We start from the raw sequence: 23,073 nt of genomic DNA, 5'->3' as shown, positions 1-23,073 counted from the left end.
AACCCATTGAGTTACTCCAGCCTTATGTGTCTTTTTGATTGCAAACCACCATCTTGTGTCAAGTAGAAACAACACTACAGGGTTAAATTTCAAGAGGCTGTTTATTGGTAAAAGCCACCATAGAAAACATGATATTTAAACAAAGCTCTTACAAGCAAAACCACCAAGTAGAACAATTAAAAATAATTTGTAGAAGGCAACATGTACAACAGTAATCCAGGAAGATCCCAAAAAGCCCAGATGCCCCACCAGCCTCCCCCCCCCCCCCCCCCACATTAACAAAATTACGCACAATTACAAAAGAATAAGAAACAACTTCATGAAAGTCCTTAGGAAACTAGTGCCATTAGTTTAAGTTCAACATGTTCTGATGATGTTTATTGGCTTTCAATCCACCTCTTCGACGGTGGGTCCCGAGGAAGCAGGGTACCCCGCCTGAGCTCGGCATGACTGTCCCGGGGCCTCTCCTTGGTAAAGTTTGGCAACAATGGGATGGCAGACTTTCTCCAGCTCTTTCTGCTGGTGCTGAAACTCCTCGACCTCTGCCGTCTGATTCTTCTCCAGCCACGATATTGTGTGGTTGCACAGGTCCTGCACCGCCCTCTTGTCCTCGTCACTGACCCTACTCGCCACCTTCTCATCGGCCATCGTGCTCTTCATGTTATAGATGTAGGACTCCAGTGAGTTCTTGGCTGCAACCTTTCCGCTCTGCATTTCATCCTCAGTCTTGTACGTCTCTGCATCTTGCACCATTCGGTCAATTTCCTCTTTGCTCAGCCTGCCCTTGTCGTTGGTGATGGTGATCTTGTTTGTTCTGCCAGTGCTCTTGTCGGCGGCAGATACATTGAGGATGCCATTGGCATCGATATCAAAGGTCACCTCGATCTGGGGCACTCCACGAGGGGCAGGTGGGATGCCAGTCAACTCAAACTTGCCCAGGAGGTTGTTGTCCTGGGTCATGGCCCTCTCGCCTTCGTACACCTGAATCAGAACGCCAGGCTGGTTGTCGGAGTAGGTGCTGAAGATCTGGGTCTGCTTGGTGGGGATGGTGGTGTTCCGCTTGATGAGGGTGGTCATGACGCCGCCCGCTGTCTCCAGACCCATCGACAGAGCAGCAACGTCGAGCAGCAGCAGATCCTGGACGTTCTCCGACTTGTCCCCCATCAGAATGGCCGCCTGGACAGCCGCCCCGAAGGCCACCGCCTCGTCAGGGTTGATGCTCTTGTTCAGCTCCCTGCCGTTGAAGAAATCCTGCAGCAGCTTCTGGATCTTGGGGATGCGGGTGGAGCCCCCGACCAGGACAATTTCATGGATCTGAGACTTGTCCAATTTGGCATCTCTCAGGGCTTTCTCCACTGGCTCCAGAGTGCCTCGGAGCAGGTCGGAGTTCAGTTCCTCAAACCGAGCTCTGGTGATTGAGGTGTAGAAGTCAATTCCCTCAAACAGAGAGTCAATCTCAATATTGGCTTGTGTGCTGGACGACAGGGTTCTCTTCGCCCTCTCGCAGGCTGTTCGCAGCCTCCTCACCGACCTTTTGTTTGGGGTGATGTCCTTCTTATATTTGCGCTTGAACTCCTCAATGAAGTGGTTGACCATGCGATTGTCAAAGTCCTCTCCACCCAGGTGTGTATCGCCGGCAGTTGATTTCACTTCAAAGATACCGTCATCGATGGCGAGGATGGACACGTCGAAGGTGCCACCACCCAGGTCAAAGATGAGGACATTGCGCTCTCCACTGCTCTTCTTGTCCAGGCCGTAGGCAATGGCAGCTGCAGTTGGTTCGTTGATGACACGCAAGACATTGAGACCAGCGATCACGCCGGCATCTTTGGTTGCCTGCCGCTGGGAGTCATTGAAGTAAGCGGGCACGGTGACAACAGCATTGGTGACACGAGTCCCCAGGTAAGCCTCGGCGACCTCCTTCATCTTGGTCAGCACCATGGATGAGATCTCCTCCGGGTAGAAGGTCTTATCCTCCCCCTTGTACTCCACCTTCACCTTGGGCTTCCCAGCGTCGCTCACCACCTGGAAGGGCCAGTGCTTCATGTCGGACTGGACCACGGGGTCGTCGAACCTCCTCCCGATGAGCCTCTTGGCGTCGAAGACGGTGTTGACCGGGTTCATGGCCACCTGGTTCTTGGCCGCGTCGCCGATGAGCCTCTCGGTGTCGTTGAAGGCCACGTAGCTGGGGGTGGTGCGGTTGCCCTGGTCGTTGGCCACGATCTCCACCTTGCCGTGCTGGAAGACGGCGACGCAGGAGTAGGTGGTGCCCAGGTCGATGCCGATGGCTGTCCCTTTGGATCCCGACATCTCTGCAAAGTTTGTCTTAAGATTCCTCGTATTCAGTCGCAGTTGTTGTTTTATTTTCTTCTCCTTTCTTTTCGCTTCTCTTCCTTCAAACTTCTGCTGAGGATACTTCTTCTTTTTCTTCTGCGTCTTCTTTCTCTTCTGCTTCCTCTCCGCTAGCTGTCTTTCTCTCTCTTTCCCACGGAGCCGCCGCAAGTTGCAAGTAGTTCGGACAACCAGCAACCGGCTGCTTAAATAGCTGGGGCGCCCAAGGGTGGGCGGCGCTTCGTTGGGCTCGGCCAATGGGAGGAGGCTACGGTGAGTCAACAACCAGAACGTTGGAGAAGGTTCTGAAGCGAGCGACCAATCGCAGGGGGCGAGGCGGGCCGGGAGGCGGCAGCGATTGGCCGGGCCTGGGGGCCAATCAGAAGAACCCGCCCCCCTCCGGCCCATCCAGCCAATGGCCGGGCTCGAACTCGCCCTACACCCGCCCACTCCTCGATCGACGGCGGCGGCGGCCAATGGGAGAGCCATTGGTGATCTCATCGGCCAATGGTGTGAAGCCGCTGGCAGCGGGTTGAGCGAGAAAGTTCTGGCAAAGTTGCTGAAACTTCTGGAAACGTCGAAACATGGAAAAGAGGTGCAGGAGGAGGCCATTTGCCGGAGAACATTAACACATACTATTAAAACACACTAAAAATAACAAAAACGGCGAAAAGACAGACAGTCTGTTGGCGAGACTGCCATCGCTGACGGCGCCACCCGGTGTATTCCTACATGCACCAGCATCTGCAGTTCCTTCCCACACTCCAGAGGTTCTGCCCAACATGCTGAGGTGCTCCACCGTCTATCTTCGGTGTAAACCAGCACCTGCAGTTCCTTCGTGCACAGTATGCACATTGAACATCCATTGTTAAATACATCCCCACCACCCCTCCCTTCTCATTCCTATTTCCAACTCCCATCGATTGTACATGGGCCCTAGTGTGACCGCACCTGGAGTACTTTGTGCAGTTTCAGTCCCAAATTTGAGGAAGGATATTCTTGCTATTGAGGTCGTGCACCGTATGTTTACTAGGTTGATTCCCGGAATGGCGGGACTGTCATATGTTGAAAGACTGGAGGGACTAGGGTTGTACACACTGGAATTTAGACGGATGAGAGGGGATCTTATCGAAACATATAAGATTATTAAGGGACTGGACACGTTAGAGTGTGGGGACCCAACACAGACAGTGGAGCACATAGTCACCAGTTGCCCCAAATACCGGCCACTGAATGGTGAACGAGGTCTGATTGACCTGGACGATGACACGTTAGCCTGGCTCGCCTCAACGGAGCTGCAGGTCTAAAAGACATGCGACAGAAGGAGAAGACACGTTAGAGGCAGGAAACATGTTCCCAATGTTGGGGGAGCCCAGAACCACGGGCCACAGTTTAAGAATAAGGGGTAGGCCATTTAGAACGGAGATGAGGAGAAACTTTTTCAGTCAGAGAGTTGTGAATCTGTGGAATTCTCTGCCTCAGAAGGCAGTGGAGGCCAATTCTCTGAATGCATTCAAGAGAGAGCTAGACAGAGCTCTTAAGGATAGCGGAGTCAGGGGGTATGGTCAGAAGGCAGGAACGGGGTACTGATTGAGAATGATCAGCCATAACCACATTGAATGGTGGTGCTGGCTCGAAAGGCCGAATGGCCTACTCCTGCACCTATAGTCTATTGTCTATTGTCTATTTCTCCCACTGTCGCATCCCTCTCCCCTTATCTGGCACCTTTTAATCTCCTCTGCATCCCCGGGCTTTTTCACTTTCTCTTGTGCAGCTGCCAATCACCACCTTGTGGATAAATAAATTCACTGTCCACACTTAGTTGTTAGTTACTCGACGGTTGCCTGATTTTATTCTCTTATGAGGGAGCTTCTCACAGAGGACCAGCATCTGTATGAGTCTCGCCTGACTTGGTTACATTCGGTCAGTCTTTTAAAGGCAGAGACAAAGAACATTCCTGCGTGACACATACTCCACCTATCTTGTGATGAACAACCTTTTAATGTGTTATCCCAAGCTAAGTTTCGTTTCTCCAGAAGTCGTTAGCCACTTTCAGAGAAAGCAGTTGTAGTCTTTACTGTGGCTTGCAGCTTTAGCAAAATCAACCGTACTATCTACATATGTCTGGCATACAAGAAGAAGTGTCTCATCTGTGTTTCTTCTGTAAGCCATGCAACATATTTTTACTCACAATCCCCCCTTTTATACATGTAACATACATTTTATAACAAATTCTCTTTATTTCATCCAGCCGTGGCCCGACACTTCCGTGCCTTGTGCCCACAGCCTTCATACACAAGAGTCTTCATACATTTGTATATTAACCATGTGATCTTCGGGACTTAAGTCCGCCGATGCTTCACCTTCCACATCTGGCCTTATTTCCTTCTCGGAGTCACTTGGCTCCTCTTGCCTGAGGGACTCGTACATCATATTTTCCTGCTTGGTCAGTGCTGTCTCAATCAAGCGCTGGGTCAGTCCCCGTATACAAGGTATAACACAACATCCAAACAATGTTAACAATGTTAAGCATACAATAATAGTTGTTATTGTAGAGACAAAGAAATTCTTCCATTTTCCGAACCACCCATCCAAGAACCCGGTCCATGAGGTATCGACCCCTGAGTTCTCTGCCATTTCAATGGAAAGGCTGGTGAGACCCGCCAATGCCCGTGACACCGATCCATCGGGGGCAGTGTTATTCGGAATAAAGGTACAGCATTCTTGTCCAAACATTACGCAAACACCCCCCTTCTCTGCCAATAGCATATCCAAAGCCATCCGGTTTTGCCATGCCATAAGGCTCGTTTTATCCAATTGTTCGGCTAATCCTTTAACTGCGTCTCTAGTATAGTTAATAAATCGTTGCTGATTATAAAATAGGTAATTAATCCAATCTACGTTTTTATTGATCGTAGACCACCAGAAGAACGCACTCTCCAATCCTGCCGCGATCTGATTTCGTGCTTTAAACTCATCCGGTACCCCTCGGGGTACCCCAATAGCGTCAATATAAATGTGTGTGTCAAACGACCCCTGTACCCTCAGGCTGCGCTTAACCCTTCCCTGGGCCTTAGTTGCGTCGTTCTTCCCAATTCCTTGGGTGATAATAGTAAATGGCATGACTAGCTGAATCATTGCACACGTCCCCTGCCATCCTACTGGGAGCTTAGTCCTTAATATTTTCCCCCCACAATACCACCACACGTCCGCTCGTCCTACGGATTGATTGGCAAACTGGGATATGTTAGTGACGTTTATGGTCTCATTACAGCCCGTCAAATGGCCCAACTCTTGTCCCCCATGTTTGTACCTGTTATAGCATTCGAAGTGCCCCTGTCCCCTAATTGGGACCACAAAGGGCGGGGCCTGTTGCCCTTGCCCCGTGATAGGTGGAAACAAGTAGTGTAATGCTGTACATGACTCATCACTAGGTCTCTCCTTATTCGTATATAACGACAGCATACATTGCACTCCCCCGCTACTTTCTCGCATGTTAAGGGGAAACGCCATGGGCACCAACCGTGGTTTAGCCGCGGCGCAGGCATAACAGTTTTCCTTTCCCATTGTTCGGGTGGTGTACATCATCCACTTTATCCACTCATTTGTTCCGTCCGTTCCCGTTCCTACCTCTAAATTGGCTCGTAACTGTTCAAACCCTTTAATCTCCACTACTTTAATCGGATGGGCCTGTATTGTGGTGGCCTCCGTTGCTAGTGGCTTGGTGGGCTCTGCCTTATTCATTGGTTGCTCCATTATCTGGAACACTTCCCCATTCTCTGCCCAAAGCACCAGGATGGAATCCTGCTTTATTTTTATATTGAACTCATAACAGTTATCTACCCCACTTTGGTCAGCGCATACCCAGTATACCCCAGCAGGGTGATTCCACTTCTTCTTCTTCTTCAAGACTTTCACAAAGACCCAATCGCCTGGCCTTACCTTCAATTCAAGGTCTTCCTTTCCTGTCTCACCTGGTGCTGGGGGAGCAATAGCAGAGGTTCGGTTATCTAGCCGTTTACGCATATAGTCTGCCAGTGTTGCTTCTTCCATTACCGTTTCTTCTTCCCTCTGCAGCCCAGGGTACGTGTAAGGTCTCCCAAACAGTATCTCATACGGTGAGGGACCCCCCTTCCCTGGTGTCATCCTCATATTTAACAACACCCGGGGAGGCAATCCACCCACCCGAACCCTGTCTCGGCCATAGCCTTCCGTAACTTATTCTTCACTGTTCCATTTGTCCGCTCAATCAATCCTGCTGACTGTGGATGGTAGGAGCAGTGTCGTTTACATGCAATGCCCATTTTGGTAGCCAGGCGATCCACGATTTCATTCACAAAGTGACTGCCGTTGTCACTATATAACGTTTCCGGGACCCCGAAGCGAGGAATGATGTCACACATTAGTGCTTTGGCCACGGTTAGGGCGTCGGCTGTAGAAGTGGGAAAGATCTCAACCCATCGGGAGAAAACATCAATAATCACCAGGCAGTACTTCACCCCTTTGCACATACTCAGTTCAATAAAGTCCATATGCAAAATTTGAAAAGGGTAATTTGGTTGTGGGAGCAGACCGGGCTTCTGCCGGATGGCTCCCTGATGGTTGTACCGACTACAGACATCACAGAGCCCACAATGCCGTTGCGCGTACCCAGTAAACCCATAATGTTGATAATGTTCTTCCACTATCCTTATCATTCCCCCTGACGAGACATGGGTTACCCCATGGCTCGTAATAGCCGCATATCGATAGAGGGACTTGGGAAGAATGGGCAAGCCGTTTGTTGCCGTCCAGATTCCTTGTACATTAGGGTTTGCTCCTTCTCGTCTCCAGCGATCCTTTTCTTTGCTGGGTGCATTTTTCTGCATGTCATGCAAAACTTGTTCAACTTCAGTCAGATTTAACCAGTAACTGTCTACTATTAGACGGAATGCGCGTTGGAAAGGCCCGGAATTCCCTTTAAGCGATGGAATCCCTTCAACGGCCTTTCGTACGTCTTTTGCCGTCCAGGGGCGGTATACGTACATGGGGACTGCTGCCCCGCCGCCTATTGGCGCATGTGGATTTGGCATTTGTATTAGTGGGTACATTTCACCTCTGTCTGTTTCTTCATCCTCCATAGCCCCAAACATTTTATACACCCTACCTGATCGCAGCCGGGAAGTCGTTTTGTCCGATGGATCGTATCCCGTTGCCCCTTTGGAGGGCAAGGGTGGATCTAGGTCTGGCGCTTGGTCCAACTCCTCCTGTCGTCGGTCACCTCCACCGTCCCGACGGTGCGCTGTGCATTCGTATGAAGGTGGCGCGGATGGTGGGACCGGTGGGTATAGCGGCGCAGATGTCGCTATTGGAACAGATGCCTTCGCCGGGGCTGGTGGACCTGCCGGTGCCGGTGTTGGTGGTCTTCGTCCTTCTACAACACACAAATCACTATCTTCCTTGTTTAGAAAAGCACTTGTTACTTGTGTGCCGGTAGGGGTTCTCCCTTCATCATCTGCCTCTTTTTCCTTTTGCCTTTTTTCTTCCTCTGCCTCTCTCCTTTTATCCTCCCCATCCCGGCGATTCCTTGCCTCCATTAGCCATAACCTTGCTTCATGATATCCCATTCTAGTTTTCATTTCCACATCTCCATTTGCTCTCTTACTTATAGCACATACTAATTTGTTACATTCATCTATTTTTAAAGTCCCTTTCCACTGGAACTCTTCCTTCCATAATTTTGTATATCTGCAACATTTCTGGTCCTACCCAAACATAAACCTCTCATCGCCCGTCAGCGATTCTGCTTTTGATTTTGATGACCCCATGTCATGTCCGACCTGACTGTATCCCTGACACTTGGGTTGAATAACTCCCTTATTCAACCGTCCCTCTGTTTCCCTGAAACAGTGTCAAGTCCGACTTGACTGTGTCCCTGACACTCGGTTTAAATAACTCCCTTATTTCAACCGTCCCTGTTTCCCTGAAACAGTGGTCACTGTAGATGATATGTGTGTACTCCTTTAATTAATAGTGACGAGGTCCATGTTAACCACTCCCTCACCGGTTGGTATAATTGTAGCTTTCCCACCCCTAGCTCCCTCTCTAGTGATCGTGACAGACCATGTACAGCCAGGGCAGTGATGTGTGTTTATTAAAGTAGTTAAAGATACAATGGTGTCCAAGAACCATCTTTACATGGTGTCAGAAGTGGTTTTTCCTGCGTTTTCAGTTTGTCGGGTTTTCTTTTCTTAGTTCCAGTTCCCCCTCCCTGTGCCGTGATGGCCTCTGCCTGTCGCAAACCTGACATCTTGGTCTTTGATGCAGACATCACTCATCGCTGGAGTGTGTTCCGACGTGACTTTGAGCATTATGCCACAATCGCTCACCCTGCCGTGGCCCCTGCGGTCAAAGCCTCCCTTTTACTAAACCTGGCTGGTCCCGAAGCGCTTGAGCGGCCGGAGTCATTCATCTATGGACAAGGCGAGAGTGTCCAGGACCCGGTATGTCTGCTTGCTAAATTTACGGCTATGTGTGACCTCCCCACGAACCACATCTTAGAGCGTTTTAAACTGTTCTCCCGACGCCAAAACCCTGGGGAATCTGTTGACAATTTCGTGGCCGCGCTGCGCCGAATGGCTCGCAGATGCGACCTGCACGTCCTGACCCCTGAGACTCTAACCCGCGACATCTTGGTCTTTGGTCTACGGGATGGTAAGCTGCGCTCAGAGCTGCTACGTAAGCCTGATCTGACATTTCATGAGGCGTTGCATGCCTCTCGTTTAGCTGAGGCTGTCTCCTCTGCTGTACAGCCACCGGACCCTGTGGTCCACGCAGCTAGCTTCACCTCTGCTCCTCAGCGACAGAGGGCAAGCCCGACGCCGAGCTCTAGGCCGCGCCAACGCTGTCCGAACTGCAACTTTACTTCGCATCGTTTTAATGTCTGCCCGGCGTTGGGGAAAACCTGCAATCTCTGCAATAAGCCCAACCACTTTTCGGCGGCCTGCCGTTCCCGTGGGAACCCTGCACAGCCACGGCAAAAACCCTCTCGCTACTTGACACGTGCTGATACCGCGTCTGGTTATCATCTCCAGCATGATGAACTTCCCCTGTCTGACTCTGGCTCTTCCAAGAGCGAAATGAGTGTGTTTTCCCTGCGAGGTGCACCTGCTCTGATAAGAGACCCAACCGTCCGAGTCACGGTGAACGGCATGGCCTTCTCTGCTAAGGTGGACACGGGGGCTGCTGCCAATGTTATGTCAACAAGCCTATTCAAGAAGATAAGAGATAATGAGCTCGTTTCTAGAGACAGTGCTGTTTTGCGTGCATATGGGGGCGGTGTACTTGTTCCTGTGGGGAAGGCAACTCTCCACTGCAAGGTGCTGAAGACCTCTCGGCCCCTTTCCTTCTTTCTGCTCGACGGTAAATGTGTCCCCCTGCTCGGCGTGGAGGCCTGCCAGGACCTCGGATTGGTGAGATTCCACAGCGATGTCCACATGGTGGAGGCAACCCTAAACCCGCTGGCCGAATACCCGGACCGTTTTGACTCGAAGCTGGGGAAGTTGCCCTGCAGCTACAAGATTGCCCTCAACCCCGACATCACGCCGGTTGTCCGTCCCCCGCATCGGGTATCCTTCGCCATGAGAGACAAGGTCGAGTCCACTCTTCTCGAGATGGTGGCCACGGGCATCCTGAAGCCAGTAACGGTCCCCACCCAGTGGGTCTCCACTATGGTCGTCGCTGCGAAGAAGGATAAGAGTGAACTACGGATCTGCATCAACCCTAAGGACTTGAACTTGGCGATCAAGCGCCCGCATTACCCTATGCGGACAGTGGAGGATGTTGCTGCACAGGTCGGCCCTGCCACTGTGTTCTCGGTTCTCGATGCCAAGAGCTCGTTCTGGCAGATACCTCTGGACGAGCGATCCTCGCACCTGACGACCTTCGGCACGCCCTTCGGCAGGTACCGCTTCCTCCGCATGCCGTTTGGGATCAACTCTGCCAGCGAAGTGTTCCAAAGGACCATGGAACAACTGTTTGCTGGGCTCCCGTGTGCCATCATTGTCGACGACATTCTGGTTTACGGGAAGAATGTCGCGGAGCACGACCACCACCTTCGCCAGGTGCTACAGCGGGCCCGAGATGTCAACCTGAAGCTTAACCCGAAGAAATGCCGGTTCCGGGTCCCTGAGGTCACCTACGTGGGACACGTCTTCACAGCATCAGGGCTGAAGCCCGACCCGCAAAAGACAGCCGCAATATCCGAGATGCCTGCACCTGCTGACGTGCCTGGCCTACAGCGCTTCTTGGGCATGGCCAACTACCTGGGAAAGTTCATCCCCGACCTGAGTGAACTGAGCGCCCCTCTGAGGGACCTGGTGAAAAAGGACGCTGCCTGGGCCTGGTTCCCGCAACACCAGAAAGCATTCGACACCCTCAAATCTAAGCTGATCAGCATGCCTACGTTGAAGTACTTTGACCTCCAGCGCCCAATCGTTCTCACATGTGATGCATCGAGGTTTGGCCTAGGGGCAGCCTGCCTGCAGGTCCACGACGGGGTGCAACTGCCGGTGTCCTATGCATCCCGCACGATGACGACCGCGGAACAACGCTATGCCCAGATTGAGAAGGAGCTGCTGGCAGTTGTTTTTGCCTGCTCCAAATTCAAGGACTATATCCTGGGCACTTGCTTCACTGTTGAAACGGACCACCAGCCTCTGGTTACCATCCTCAATAAGCCGATACACGTGGCCTCCTCCCGGCTCCAGCGCATGATGCTCCAGCTACAACGTTTTACTTTCACCGTGGTTTATCGAAAGGGCAAGGACATGTTTGTTGCTGATACGCTGTCTGGGGCGCCCCTCCCATCCACAACCCGACATCCATACGAGGCGTCCGACCTGATAGTCCTAAACGTCAATTTCGTGCCCTCCAGTCAGTTGAAGTCCCTGGCCAAGCACACGGCAGCTGACGCTTCGCTACAACAGCTGGCCGCGATCATCAAGCGGGGCTGGCCAGGCCGCCGTTCTTCCCTGCCGGCCGCAGCGGTGCCTTACTTCCTGGTTCGTGACGAGTTGGTGCTGCGTGAGGGTGTGATTGTGAAGGGGCACAAGGTGGTGGTGCCCGCAGCACTACAAGAACAATATTTCGAAACTGCTCATCGTGGCCATCCCGGGGCCGAAGCGACCCTTTCCATCGCTCAGAGTCAGTTCTTCTGGCCTGACATGCCTCGCTATTTCCGAGATAGAGTCTCCGCGTGCCCTACCTGCAACAGCCTCGCTCCACAGCAACAGTGGCAGCCGCTCCTGCAGCAGCCAGCCCCTAACCTGCCCTGGTCCGCGCTGGCAACCGACATCTTCGAATGGCACGGAAAGCACTTTCTGGTGCTAGTTGACTCTTACTCCAGCTGGTTTGAAGTTGACCAGCTCCACTCCCTATCTTCCACCGCGGTCATCGAGAAGCTACGCCGCCACTTTGCCACCTTCGGGTCCCCAGCCAGCATGCAATCGGACAACGGCAGCCAGTTCACCAGCGCCGAGTTCCGTGCTTTTGCTGAACAGTGGAATTTTCGGCACTACACCAGCAGCCCGGAATACCCGCAGAGCAACGGCCTGGCAGAGCGCGCGGTCCGCAGCGCTAAAGGACTGTTGGAACGTTGCCGCCTGTCCCGCTCCGACATTTACCTGGCCCTGCTGAACCTCCGCAACATCCCCCGCGATCATGTCCTGGGTTCCCCGGCTCAGCGTCTCATGTCCCGTGTCACGCGGCCCACGGTCCCGGTGTCCCAACAGTCCCTGTCTCCCTCTGCCCTTAAACCTGCCTTAGTCCGGGAACGCATTGCCCGCAGACACGGTATTCAGAAGCGCTCCCACGACGAGTCCTGCCGTGTCCTCCGCCCTCTTCTTCCCGGCCAGGTCGTCCGCATGAGGTCCATTTCTGGCCGCTCCAGACTGGCCGTGGTCATCGGTTCTGCTGGCTCCCCCCGTTCGTACCTGGTCAACCACGACGGCACGGTGTACCGCCGGTCCCGCCAGCACCTCCGGCTCGTGAACGAGCCCGTCCCTCCCCCGGCGGCTCCGTATGCCCCTCCACTGCCACTTTCGCGGCCCAGTGCCTTGCCCGCTCCTCTGGGGCAAAACCCCCCCCTTGGTCCTTCTCCTGTCCGTCTTCCGGCTGCGGTCCCGTTTTCTCCGGATTCCTCGACCTCCTCCTCTTCCTCGCAGCCCACCCCGCAGCCTTCATCGCCCAGGGGTTCTCCCGTCCGTAGCCCACCACGTGCCCCGGCGCCGTCCCCACTTGTTCCCGTCGGGGAAGGAGGTGATGGCGAGGTTCGGACCCGGTCTGGTCGCCTGGTCAGGCCGCCTGTCCGTTACGGCGATTACGTGTGATTCCGTATTCCTGTGCCTTGCTGTCTGCATTTACCCTAGCGCATGAGACGTGGTCGCCCTGTCACTCACTGTTTGTTTTGTAGAGGAAGGATGTAGATGATATGTGTGTACTCCTTTAATTAATAGTGACGAGGTCCATGTTAACCACTCCCTCACCGGTTGGTATAATTGTAGCTTCCCCACCCCTAGCTCCCTCTCTAGTGATCGTGACAGACCATGTACAGCCAGGGCAGTGATGTGTGTTTATTAAAGTAGTTAAAGATACAATGGTGTCCAAGAACCATCTTTACAGTCACCCTCCCTATCTCCGGCAGCAGCAGGTTTATGTCTGTCCAGTCCCTTTCAGATTTACAACAACCGTCGATTTCTAGATTTACGTTTGTGTGCCCCAGCGCGTCTGATAGCCCAAAAAGCACTTACTTGGAGCTCTCGTTCAGTACTTCTTGGTCAATCACACGACGTGGGGCCCCACGTTGGGCGCCAATTATGTGGATAAATAAATTATCTGTCCACACTTAGTTGTTAGTTACTCGACGGTTTCATGATTTTATTCTCTTATGAGGGAGCTTCTCACAGAGGACCAGCATCTGTATGAGTCTCGCCTGACTTGGTTACATTCGGTCAGTCTTTTAAAGGCAGAGACAAAGAACATTCCTGCGTGACACATACTCCGCCTATCTTGTGATGAACAACCTTTTAATGTGTTATCCCAAGCTGAGTTTCGTTTCTCCAGAAGTCGTTAGCCACTTTCAGAGAAAGAGTTTGTAGTCTTTACTGTGGCTTGCAGCTTTAGCAAAATTAACCGTACTATCTACATATGTCTGGCATACAAGAAGAAGTGTCTCATCTGTGTTTCTTCTGTAAGCCATGCAACATATTTTTACTCACACACCTCCACCCCCCCCAACCCCTCATCCCTCACCTGCAACCACCTATCAGTTAAGATAGACACAAAGTGCTGGAGTCATTCAGCGGGCCAGGCAGCATCTCTGGACAAAAAGGATGGGCAACATTTCAGGTAGGGACCTTTCCTCAAACAGGGGTGACATTTCTGGTTGGGACCTTTCCTCAGACTGACCCCCCCCCCCCCGAGTTACTCCAGTACCTTTGTCTCTATCTTCAGTACATACCAGCATTTGCAGTTCCTTTCGACACCACTTATCACTTGCCCTGCGTTACCTGCATACAAGGGGAATAATCTATATCGCTGTCAATCTATTGAAGCCACATGGCCATGGGATGTGAAGAGATACCAACGCAGTTACAAGGTAGTGTGAGCTGTGAGGAAGAAGCTATGAGGTTGCAGGGTGACTTGGACAGTGTTGTGTGAGTGGGCGGATGCATGGCAGATGCAGTTTAATGTCGATAAATGTGAGGTTATCCACTTTGGTGGTAAGAATATGAAGGAAGATTATTATCTGAATGGTGTCAAGTTAGGAAAAGGGGACGTATAACGAGATCTGGGTGTCCTAGTGCACCAGTCACTGAAAGGAAGCATGCAGGTACAGCAGGCAGCGAAGAAAGCCAATGGAATGTTGGCCTTCATATCAAGAGGACTTGAGTAATGGAGCAAAGAGGTCCTTCTGCAGTTGTACAGGTGACACTGCACCTGAAGTATTGTGTGGAGTTTTGGTCTCCAAATTTGAGGAAGGATATTCTTGCTATTGATGGCGTGCAGCGTAAATTTACTAGGTTAATTCCCGGAATGGCGGGACTGTCATATGTTGAATGACTGGAGCGACTAGGCTTGTATACACCGGAATTTAGAAGGATGAGAGGGAATCTTATCGAAACATAGGATTATTAAGGGGTTGGACATGTAAGAAGCAGGTAACATGTTCCCAATGTTGGGGGAATCCAGAACCAGGGGCCACAGTTTAACAGTTTAAGAATAAGGGGTAGGCCATTTAGAACAAAGATGAGGAAACACTTTTTCAGTCACAGAGTTGTAAATCTGTGGAATTCTCTGCTTCAGAAGGCAGTGGAGGCCAATTCTCAGAATGCATTCAAGAGAGAGCTAGGTAGAGCTCCTAAGGATAGTGGAGTCAGGGGTTATGGGGAGAAGGCAGGAATGGGGTACTGATTGAGAATGATGAGCCATAATCACATTAAATGGTGGTGCTGGCTCGAAGGGCCGAATGGCCTACTCCTGCAATTGTCTATTGAATTACAGACTCCACTCGAGATTACAAGTTAAACCACATCACTGGAACCCTCTGGCAGCTGGCCTATATGTTGATCAAACTGACCTCCCCACCATGGGCAGAGATCTATAGAAAGCGATGCCTCAAAAAGGCAACTGATATCATCAAAAATTCACGCTATCATTTCACTTCCACAATCAGGATGTAGTTACAGCAATCTAAAAACTACCACTAGCAGGTTTAAGGATAGCTTCATCCCCCAAAACATCAGGTTCACACGGTCAGAAGGAACAGGAGTTGAATTAGGCCATTTGGCGCATCAAGTCTACTCTGCCATTCAATCATGGCTGATCTATCTTTCCCTCAGCAACCCATTCTCCTGCCTTCTCCCTATAACCTCTGACACCTGTGCTTAGCAAGAGTCTATCTATCACTGCCTTAAAAATATTCATTGACTAGGCCTCCACAGCATTCTGTGGCAAAGTATTCCACAGATTCACCACCCTCTGACTCAATAAATATCTCCTCATCTTTCTAAAAGAACGTCCATTAATTCTGAGGCTATAAACTCTAGTCCTAGACCTCCCCACTAATTGAAACATCCTCTCCACATTCACTCTATTCACAATTCTGTATGTTTCAATCAGACTCCCCTCATTCTTCATTCTCATTCTTCAGCGAGTACAGGCCCAGGGCCGACAAACGCTCATCATAGGTTAACCTACACATTCCTGGAAACAATCTTGTAAACCTCCTTGGGACCCTCTCCAGAGCCAGGTTCTTGAACACTACAAAACATTTTTGTGGGTGGCACAGTGGTAGAGTCGATGCCTTCCAGCTAGAGACCCAGGTTCAATCCTCACTGCGGGTGCTGTCTGTACCAAGTTTGCACGTTCTCCCTGTGACTGTGGGTTTTTTCAGGGTGCTCCGGTCTCCTCCCACACTCCAAAGATGCACAGGTTTGTCCCTAGTGTGTAGGATAGAACAAGTGAATGGGGATGTTTCTTGGTCAGCACGCACGTGAAGGGCTTAAAGGCCTGTTTCCCCACTGTATCTTTAAAATAAAGTTAAAATTAACGAGACAATGAACTATCTATGGTTGCACAATGGACTGGACATTTCTGCACTGGTATTTTTTTTTCCTTTTGTGGTTGTTATTAATTTTCTTTTTAAAATTATGTTATCTATGAGTATTGTGCTTCCAGGCCTGTTATGCTGCTGTTAGTAAGAATGTCATCTTGACTCTTGTGACAAGACATTGACCCACCATCCCAATATATTGGTAGTTTAGCTAAAATGCAATAGTTGTGTTCTTCGGAAACTTTAAGCTACAGGAAAAATGCTTTATAAAAACAATCATGTAAATGGGGAGTAAGGAGTTAGGGGCGAGAGAGTTTTTGGGTTTGAATTACAAAGTTGTTCCCTCTACCTTCAGGATTTTCAACAAAAGGTAGTTTCATAGCTGCAAGTTTATTTGTGTCTAATTATGGTTATACTCTGCCTTAACCCAATTTAATGTCACCTGCACAAGGTCCAGACTTATCCTTTTTCATAAACATCTTAAAATTTAGGCAATTGTGGTCACTGTGTCCAAAGCACTCTGACACTGAAATGGCAGTCATCTGGCCAGACCTATTTCCCTGCGCAAGGCTCAGTATGGTCACTCCGGGAGTTGGACTATCCCCATACTGACTTTACAAAACAAAATTTACTAAACAAAATTTGCCTCATCAAACCCTTTTGCACTACGTCCCAGTCAATATTGCTGAAGTTAGAGTAGCCCAGGACAATAACCATGGGATCAGATCATGGTCTCCAAGAACTGGTTGTTTTAATAAAATCTGGGTCAAAAGGCAACATTGTTCCGCACAGAATTAACAAACTTGAATTCTAATGTTAATAGCCAGAGGCTGCAAATTGGCTGCCGGGAGGAGAATAGGGATGGAGGTGGGGAGGGGGGGTGGGGAGGGGGGTGGGGATTGCCAAAAGTAGAAACAAGAAATAAAAGGACGCTAAGTGCCGAAGTAACTCAACAAGCTATGTGGCCTCTCTGGACAACTATCCACTTGCATCAGTGATGTTGCAACTCATGATGTTACTTTAGCACACATGCATATGAAGAGTCCAAAGAAGAGATGACAATGGGTTGGGACCATGTTCTATAGACATGCTGCCCAACCCACCAGTTTCCCCTACCATTGCATCTCTCACAGATTAGATATGCATACAAAGAGTCGAAATGAGTCTGTAACCAAAATGCCACCTAACCAGGTCCTCCAGAGATGCTGCCCAACCCATTGAGTTACTCCAGCCTTATGTGTCTTTTTGATTGTAAACCACCATCTTGTGTCGAGTAGAAACAACACTACAGGGTTACATTTCAAGAGGCTGTTTATTGGTAAAAGCCACCATAGAAAACATGATATTTAAACAAAGCTCTTACAAGCAAAACCACCAAGTAGAACAATAAAAAATAATTTGTAGAAGGTAACATGTACAACAGTAATCCAGGAAGATACCGAAAGCCCTGATGCCCCACCAGCCCCCCCCCCCACATTAACAAAATTACGCACAATTACAAAAGAATAAGAAACAACTTCATGAAAGTCCTTAGGAAACTAGTGCCATTAGCTTAAGTTCAACATGTTCTGATGATGTTTATTGGCTTTCAATCCACCTCCTCGACGGTGGGTCCCGAGGAAGCGGGGTACCCCGCCTGAGCTCGGCATGACTGTCCCGGGGCCTCTCCTTGGTAAAGTTTGGCAACAATGGGATGGCAGACTTTCTCCAGCTCTTTCTGCTGGTGCTGAAACTCCTCGACCTCTGCCGTCTGATTCTTCTCCAGCCACGATATTGTGTGGTTGCACAGGTCCAGCACCGCCCTCTTGTCCTCCTCACTGACGCTACTCGCCACCTTCTCATCGGCCATCGTGCTCTTCATGTTATAGACGTAGGACTCCAGTGAGTTCTTGGCTGCAACCTTTCCGCTCTGCATTTCATCCTCAGTCTTGTACGTCTCTGCATCTTGCACCATTCGGTCAATTTCCTCTTTGCTCAGCCTGCCCTTGTCGTTGGTGATGGTGATCTTGTTTGTTCTGCCAGTGCTCTTGTCGGCGGCAGATACATTGAGGATGCCATTGGCATCGATATCAAAGGTCACCTCGATCTGGGGCACTCCACGAGGGGCAGGTGGGATGCCAGTCAACTCAAACTTGCCCAGCAGGTTGTTGTCCTGGGTCATGGCCCTCTCGCCTTCGTACACCTGAATCAGAACGCCAGGCTGGTTGTCGGAGTAGGTGCTGAAGATCTGGGTCTGCTTGGTGGGGATGGTGGTGTTCCGCTTGATGAGGGTGGTCATGACGCCGCCCGCTGTCTCCAGACCCATCGACAGAGCAGCAACGTCGAGCAGCAGCAGATCCTTGACGTTCTCCGACTTGTCCCCCATCAGAATGGCCGCCTGGACAGCCGCCCCGAAGGCCACCGCCTCGTCAGGGTTGATGCTCTTGTTCAGCTCCCTGCCGTTGAAGAAATCCTGCAGCAGCTTCTGGATCTTGGGGATGCGGGTGGAGCCCCCGACCAGGACAATTTCATGGATCTGAGACTTGTCCAATTTGGCATCTCTCAGGGCTTTCTCCACTGGCTCCAGGGTGCCTCGGAGCAGGTCGGAGTTCAGTTCCTCAAAACGAGCTCTGGTGATTGAGGTGTAGAAGTCAATTCCCTCAAACAGAGAGTCAATCTCAATATTGGCTTGTGTGCTGGACGACAGGGTTCTCTTCGCCCTCTCGCAGGCTGTTCGCAGCCTCCTCACCGACCTTTTGTTTGGGGTGATGTCCTTCTTATATTTGCGCTTGAACTCCTCAATGAAGTGGTTGACCATGCGATTGTCAAAGTCCTCTCCACCCAGGTGTGTATCGCCGGCAGTTGATTTCACTTCAAAGATACCGTCATCGATGGCGAGGATGGACACGTCGAAGGTGCCACCACCCAGGTCAAAGATAAGGACATTGCGCTCTCCACTGCTCTTCTTGTCCAGGCCGTAGGCAATGGCAGCTGCAGTTGGTTCGTTGATGACACGCAAGACATTGAGACCAGCGATCACGCCGGCATCTTTGGTTGCCTGCCGCTGGGAGTCATTGAAGTAAGCGGGCACGGTGACAACAGCATTGGTGACACGAGTCCCCAGGTAAGCCTCGGCGACCTCCTTCATCTTGGTCAGCACCATGGATGAGATCTCCTCCGGGTAGAAGGTCTTATCCTCCCCCTTGTACTCCACCTTCACCTTGGGCTTCCCAGCGTCGCTCACCACCTGGAAGGGCCAGTGCTTCATGTCGGACTGGACCACGGGGTCGTCGAACCTCCTCCCGATGAGCCTCTTGGCGTCGAAGACGGTGTTGACCGGGTTCATGGCCACCTGGTTCTTGGCCGCGTCGCCGATGAGCCTCTCGGTGTCGTTGAAGGCCACGTAGCTGGGGGTGGTGCGGTTGCCCTGGTCGTTGGCCACGATCTCCACCTTGCCGTGCTGGAAGACGGCGACGCAGGAGTAGGTGGTGCCCAGGTCGATGCCGATGGCTGTCCCTTTGGATCCCGACATCTCTGCAAAGTTTGTCTTAAGATTCCTCGTATTCAGTCGCAGTTGTTGTTTTATTTTCTTCTCCTTTCTTTCCGCTTCTCTTCCTTCAAACTTCTGCTGAGGATACTCCTTCTTTCTCTTCTGCGTCTTTCTCTTCTGCTTCCTCTCCGCTAGCTGTCTTTCTCTCTCTTTCTCACGGAGCCGCCGTAAGTTGCAAGTAGTTCGGACAACCAGCAACCGGCTGCTTAAATAGCTGGGGCGCCCAAGGGTGGGCGGCGCTTCGTTGGGCTCGGCCAATGGGAGGAGGCTACGGTGAGTCAACAACCAGAACGTTGGAGAAGGTTCTGAAGCGAGCGACCAATCGCAGGGGGCGAGGCGGGCCGGGAGGCGGCAGCGATTGGCCGGGCCTGACGGGCAATCAGATGAACCCGCCCCCCTACGGCCCACCCAGCCAATGGCCGAGCTCGAACCCGCCTAACACCCGCCCACTCCTCGATCGACGGCGGCGGCGGCCAATGGGAGAGCCATTGGTGATCTCATCGGCCAATGGTGTGAAGCCGCTGGCAGCGGGTTGAGCGAGAAAGTTCTGGCAAAGTTGCTGAAACTTCTGGAAACGTCGAAACATGAAAAAGAGGTGCAGGAGGAGGCCATTTGCCGGAGAACATTAACACATACTATTAAAACACACTAAAAATAACAAAAACGGCGAAAAGACAGACAGTCTGTTGGCGAGACTGCCATCGCTGACGGCGCCACCCGGTGTATTCCTACATGCACCAGCATCTGCAGTTCCTTCCCACACTCCAGAGGTTCTGCCCAACATGCTGAGGTGCTCCACCGTCTATCTTCGGTGTAAACCAGCACCTGCAGTTCCTTCGTGCACAGTATGCACATTGAACATCCATTGTTAAATACATCCCCACCACCCCTCCCTTCTCATTCCTATTTCCAACTCCCATCGATTGTACAGGGCCCTAGTGTGACCGCACCTGGAGTACTTTGTGCAGTTTCAGTCTCCAAATTTGAGGAAGGATATTCTTGCTATTGAGGTCGTGCACCGTAGGTTTACTAGGTTGATTCCCGGAATGGCGGGACTGTCATATGTTGAAAGACTGGAGGGACTAGGGTTGTACACACTGGAATTTAGACGGATGAGAGGGGATCTTATCGAAACATATAAGATTATTAAGGGACTGGACACGTTAGAGTGTGGGGACCCAACACAGACAGTGGAGCACATAGTCACCAGTTGCCCCAAATACCGGCCACTGAATGGTGAACGAGGTCTGATTGACCTGGACGATGACACGTTAGCCTGGCTCGCCTCAACGGAGCTGCAGGTCTAAAAGACATGCGACAGAAGGAGAAGACACGTTAGAGGCAGGAAACATGTTCCCAATGTTGGGGGAGCCCAGAACCAGGGGCCACAGTTTAAGAATAAGGGGTAGGCCATTTAGAACGGAGATGAGGAGAAACTTTTTCAGTCAGAGAGTTGTGAATCTGTGGAATTCTCTGCCTCAGAAGGCAGTGGAGGCCAATTCTCTGAATGCATTCAAGAGAGAGCTAGACAGAGCTCTTAAGGATAGCGGAGTCAGGGGGTATGGTCAGAAGGCAGGAACGGGGTACTGATTGAGAATGATCAGCCATAACCACATTGAATGGTGGTGCTGGCTCGAAAGGCCGAATGGCCTACTCCTGCACCTATAGTCTATTGTCTATTGTCTATTTCTCCCACTGTCGCATCCCTCTCCCCTTATCTGGCACCTTTTAATCTCCTCTGCATCCCCGGGCTTTTTCACTTACTCTTGTGCAGCTGCCAATCACCACCTTGTGGATAAATAAATTCACTGTCCACACTTAGTTGTTAGTTACTCGACGGTTGCCTGATTTTATTCTCTTATGAGGGAGCTTCTCACAGAGGACCAGCATCTGTATGAGTCTCGCCTGACTTGGTTACATTCGGTCAGTCTTTTAAAGGCAGAGACAAAGAACATTCCTGCGTGACACATACTCCACCTATCTTGTGATGAACAACCTTTTAATGTGTTATCCCAAGCTAAGTTTCGTTTCTCCAGAAGTCGTTAGCCACTTTCAGAGAAAGCAGTTGTAGTCTTTACTGTGGCTTGCAGCTTTAGCAAAATCAACCGTACTATCTACATATGTCTGGCATACAAGAAGAAGTGTCTCATCTGTGTTTCTTCTGTAAGCCATGCAACATATTTTTACTCACAATCCCCCCTTTTATACATGTAACATACATTTTATAACAAATTCTCTTTATTTCATCCAGCCGTGGCCCGACACTTCCGTGCCTTGTGCCCACAGCCTTCATACACAAGAGTCTTCATACATTTGTATATTAACCATGTGATCTTCGGGACTTAAGTCCGCCGATGCTTCACCTTCCACATCTGGCCTTATTTGCTTCTCGGAGTCACTTGGCTCCTCTTGCCTGAGGGACTCGTACATCATATTTTCCTGCTTGGTCAGTGCTGTCTCAATCAAGCGCTGGGTCAGTCCCCGTATACAAGGTATAACACAACATCCAAACAATGTCAACAATGTTAAGCATACAATAATAGTTGTTATTGTAGAGACAAAGAAATTCTTCCATTTTCCGAACCACCCATCCAAGAACCCGGTCCATGAGGTATCGACCCCTGAGTTCTCTGCCATTTCAATGGAAAGGCTGGTGAGACCCGCCAATGCCCGTGACACCGATCCATCGGGGGCAGTGTTATTCGGAATAAAGGTACAGCATTCTTGTCCAAACATTACGCAAACACCCCCCTTCTCTGCCAATAGCATATCCAAAGCCATCCGGTTTTGCCATGCCATAAGGCTCGTTTTATCCAATTGTTCGGCTAATCCTTTAACTGCGTCTCTAGTATAGTTAATAAATCGTTGCTGATTATAAAATAGGTAATTAATCCAATCTACGTTTTTATTGATCGTAGACCACCAGAAGAACGCGCTCTCCAATCCTGCCGCGATCTGATTTCGTGCTTTAAACTCATCCGGTACCCCTCGGGGTACCCCAATAGCGTCAATATAAATGTGTGTGTCAAACGACCCCTGTACCCTCAGGCTGCGCTTAACCCTTCCCTGGGCCTTAGTTGCGTCGTTCTTCCCAATTCCTTGGGTGATAATAGTAAATGGCATGACTAGCTGAATCATTGCACACGTCCCCTGCCATCCTACTGGGAGCTTAGTCCTTAATATTTTCCCCCCACAATACCACCACACGTCCGCTCGTCCTACGGATTGATTGGCAAACTGGGATATGTTAGTGACGTTTATGGTCTCATTACAGCCCGTCAAATGGCCCAACTCTTGTCCCCCATGTTTGTACCTGTTATAGCATTCGAAGTGCCCCTGTCCCCTAATTGGGACCACAAAGGGCGGGGCCTGTTGCCCTTGCCCCGTGATAGGTGGAAACAAGTAGTGTAATGCTGTACATGACTCATCACTAGGTCTCTCCTTATTCGTATATAACGACAGCATACATTGCACTCCCCCGCTACTTTCTCGCATGTTAAGGGGAAACGCCATGGGCACCAACCGTGGTTTAGCCGCGGCGCAGGCATAACAGTTTTCCTTTCCCATTGTTCGGGTGGTGTACATCATCCACTTTATCCACTCATTTGTTCCGTCCGTTCCC

At 50.7% G+C, this 23,073-nt stretch overlaps 2 protein-coding genes across 2 annotated transcripts; both read right to left on the bottom strand.

Moving 5' to 3' along the window:
- Window positions 1-279: 279 nt before the first annotated feature.
- Window positions 280-2,497, bottom strand: LOC144603116 (heat shock cognate 71 kDa protein-like). The gene has a single exon (XM_078416258.1). It carries the CDS (start codon window positions 2,308-2,310, stop codon window positions 388-390), a length of 1,923 nt encoding a protein of 640 aa, XP_078272384.1. The 5' UTR covers window positions 2,311-2,497; the 3' UTR covers window positions 280-387.
- Window positions 2,498-17,235: 14,738 nt separating this feature from the next.
- On the bottom strand, window positions 17,236-19,610 carry LOC144603115 (heat shock cognate 71 kDa protein-like). Its single transcript, XM_078416257.1, has one exon. The coding sequence runs from the start codon at window positions 19,431-19,433 to the stop codon at window positions 17,511-17,513; it is 1,923 nt and encodes a 640-aa protein (XP_078272383.1). The 5' UTR covers window positions 19,434-19,610; the 3' UTR covers window positions 17,236-17,510.
- Between the last annotated feature and the right edge of the window lie 3,463 nt (window positions 19,611-23,073).

The sequence above is a fragment of the Rhinoraja longicauda genome, chromosome 19 (assembly GCF_053455715.1).
Source record: "Rhinoraja longicauda isolate Sanriku21f chromosome 19, sRhiLon1.1, whole genome shotgun sequence".
Classification (NCBI taxonomy): Eukaryota; Metazoa; Chordata; class Chondrichthyes; order Rajiformes; family Arhynchobatidae; genus Rhinoraja; species Rhinoraja longicauda.
The sequence above is the reverse complement of the archived record's forward strand: the minus strand, read 5'-3'. Positions and strand labels throughout refer to the sequence as shown.

Coding starts and splice junctions, on each gene's coding strand:
- LOC144603116 (XM_078416258.1), bottom strand. CDS start 2,310: ATGTCGGGATCCAAAGGGACAGCCATCGGCATCGACCTGGGCACCACC.
- LOC144603115 (XM_078416257.1), bottom strand. CDS start 19,433: ATGTCGGGATCCAAAGGGACAGCCATCGGCATCGACCTGGGCACCACC.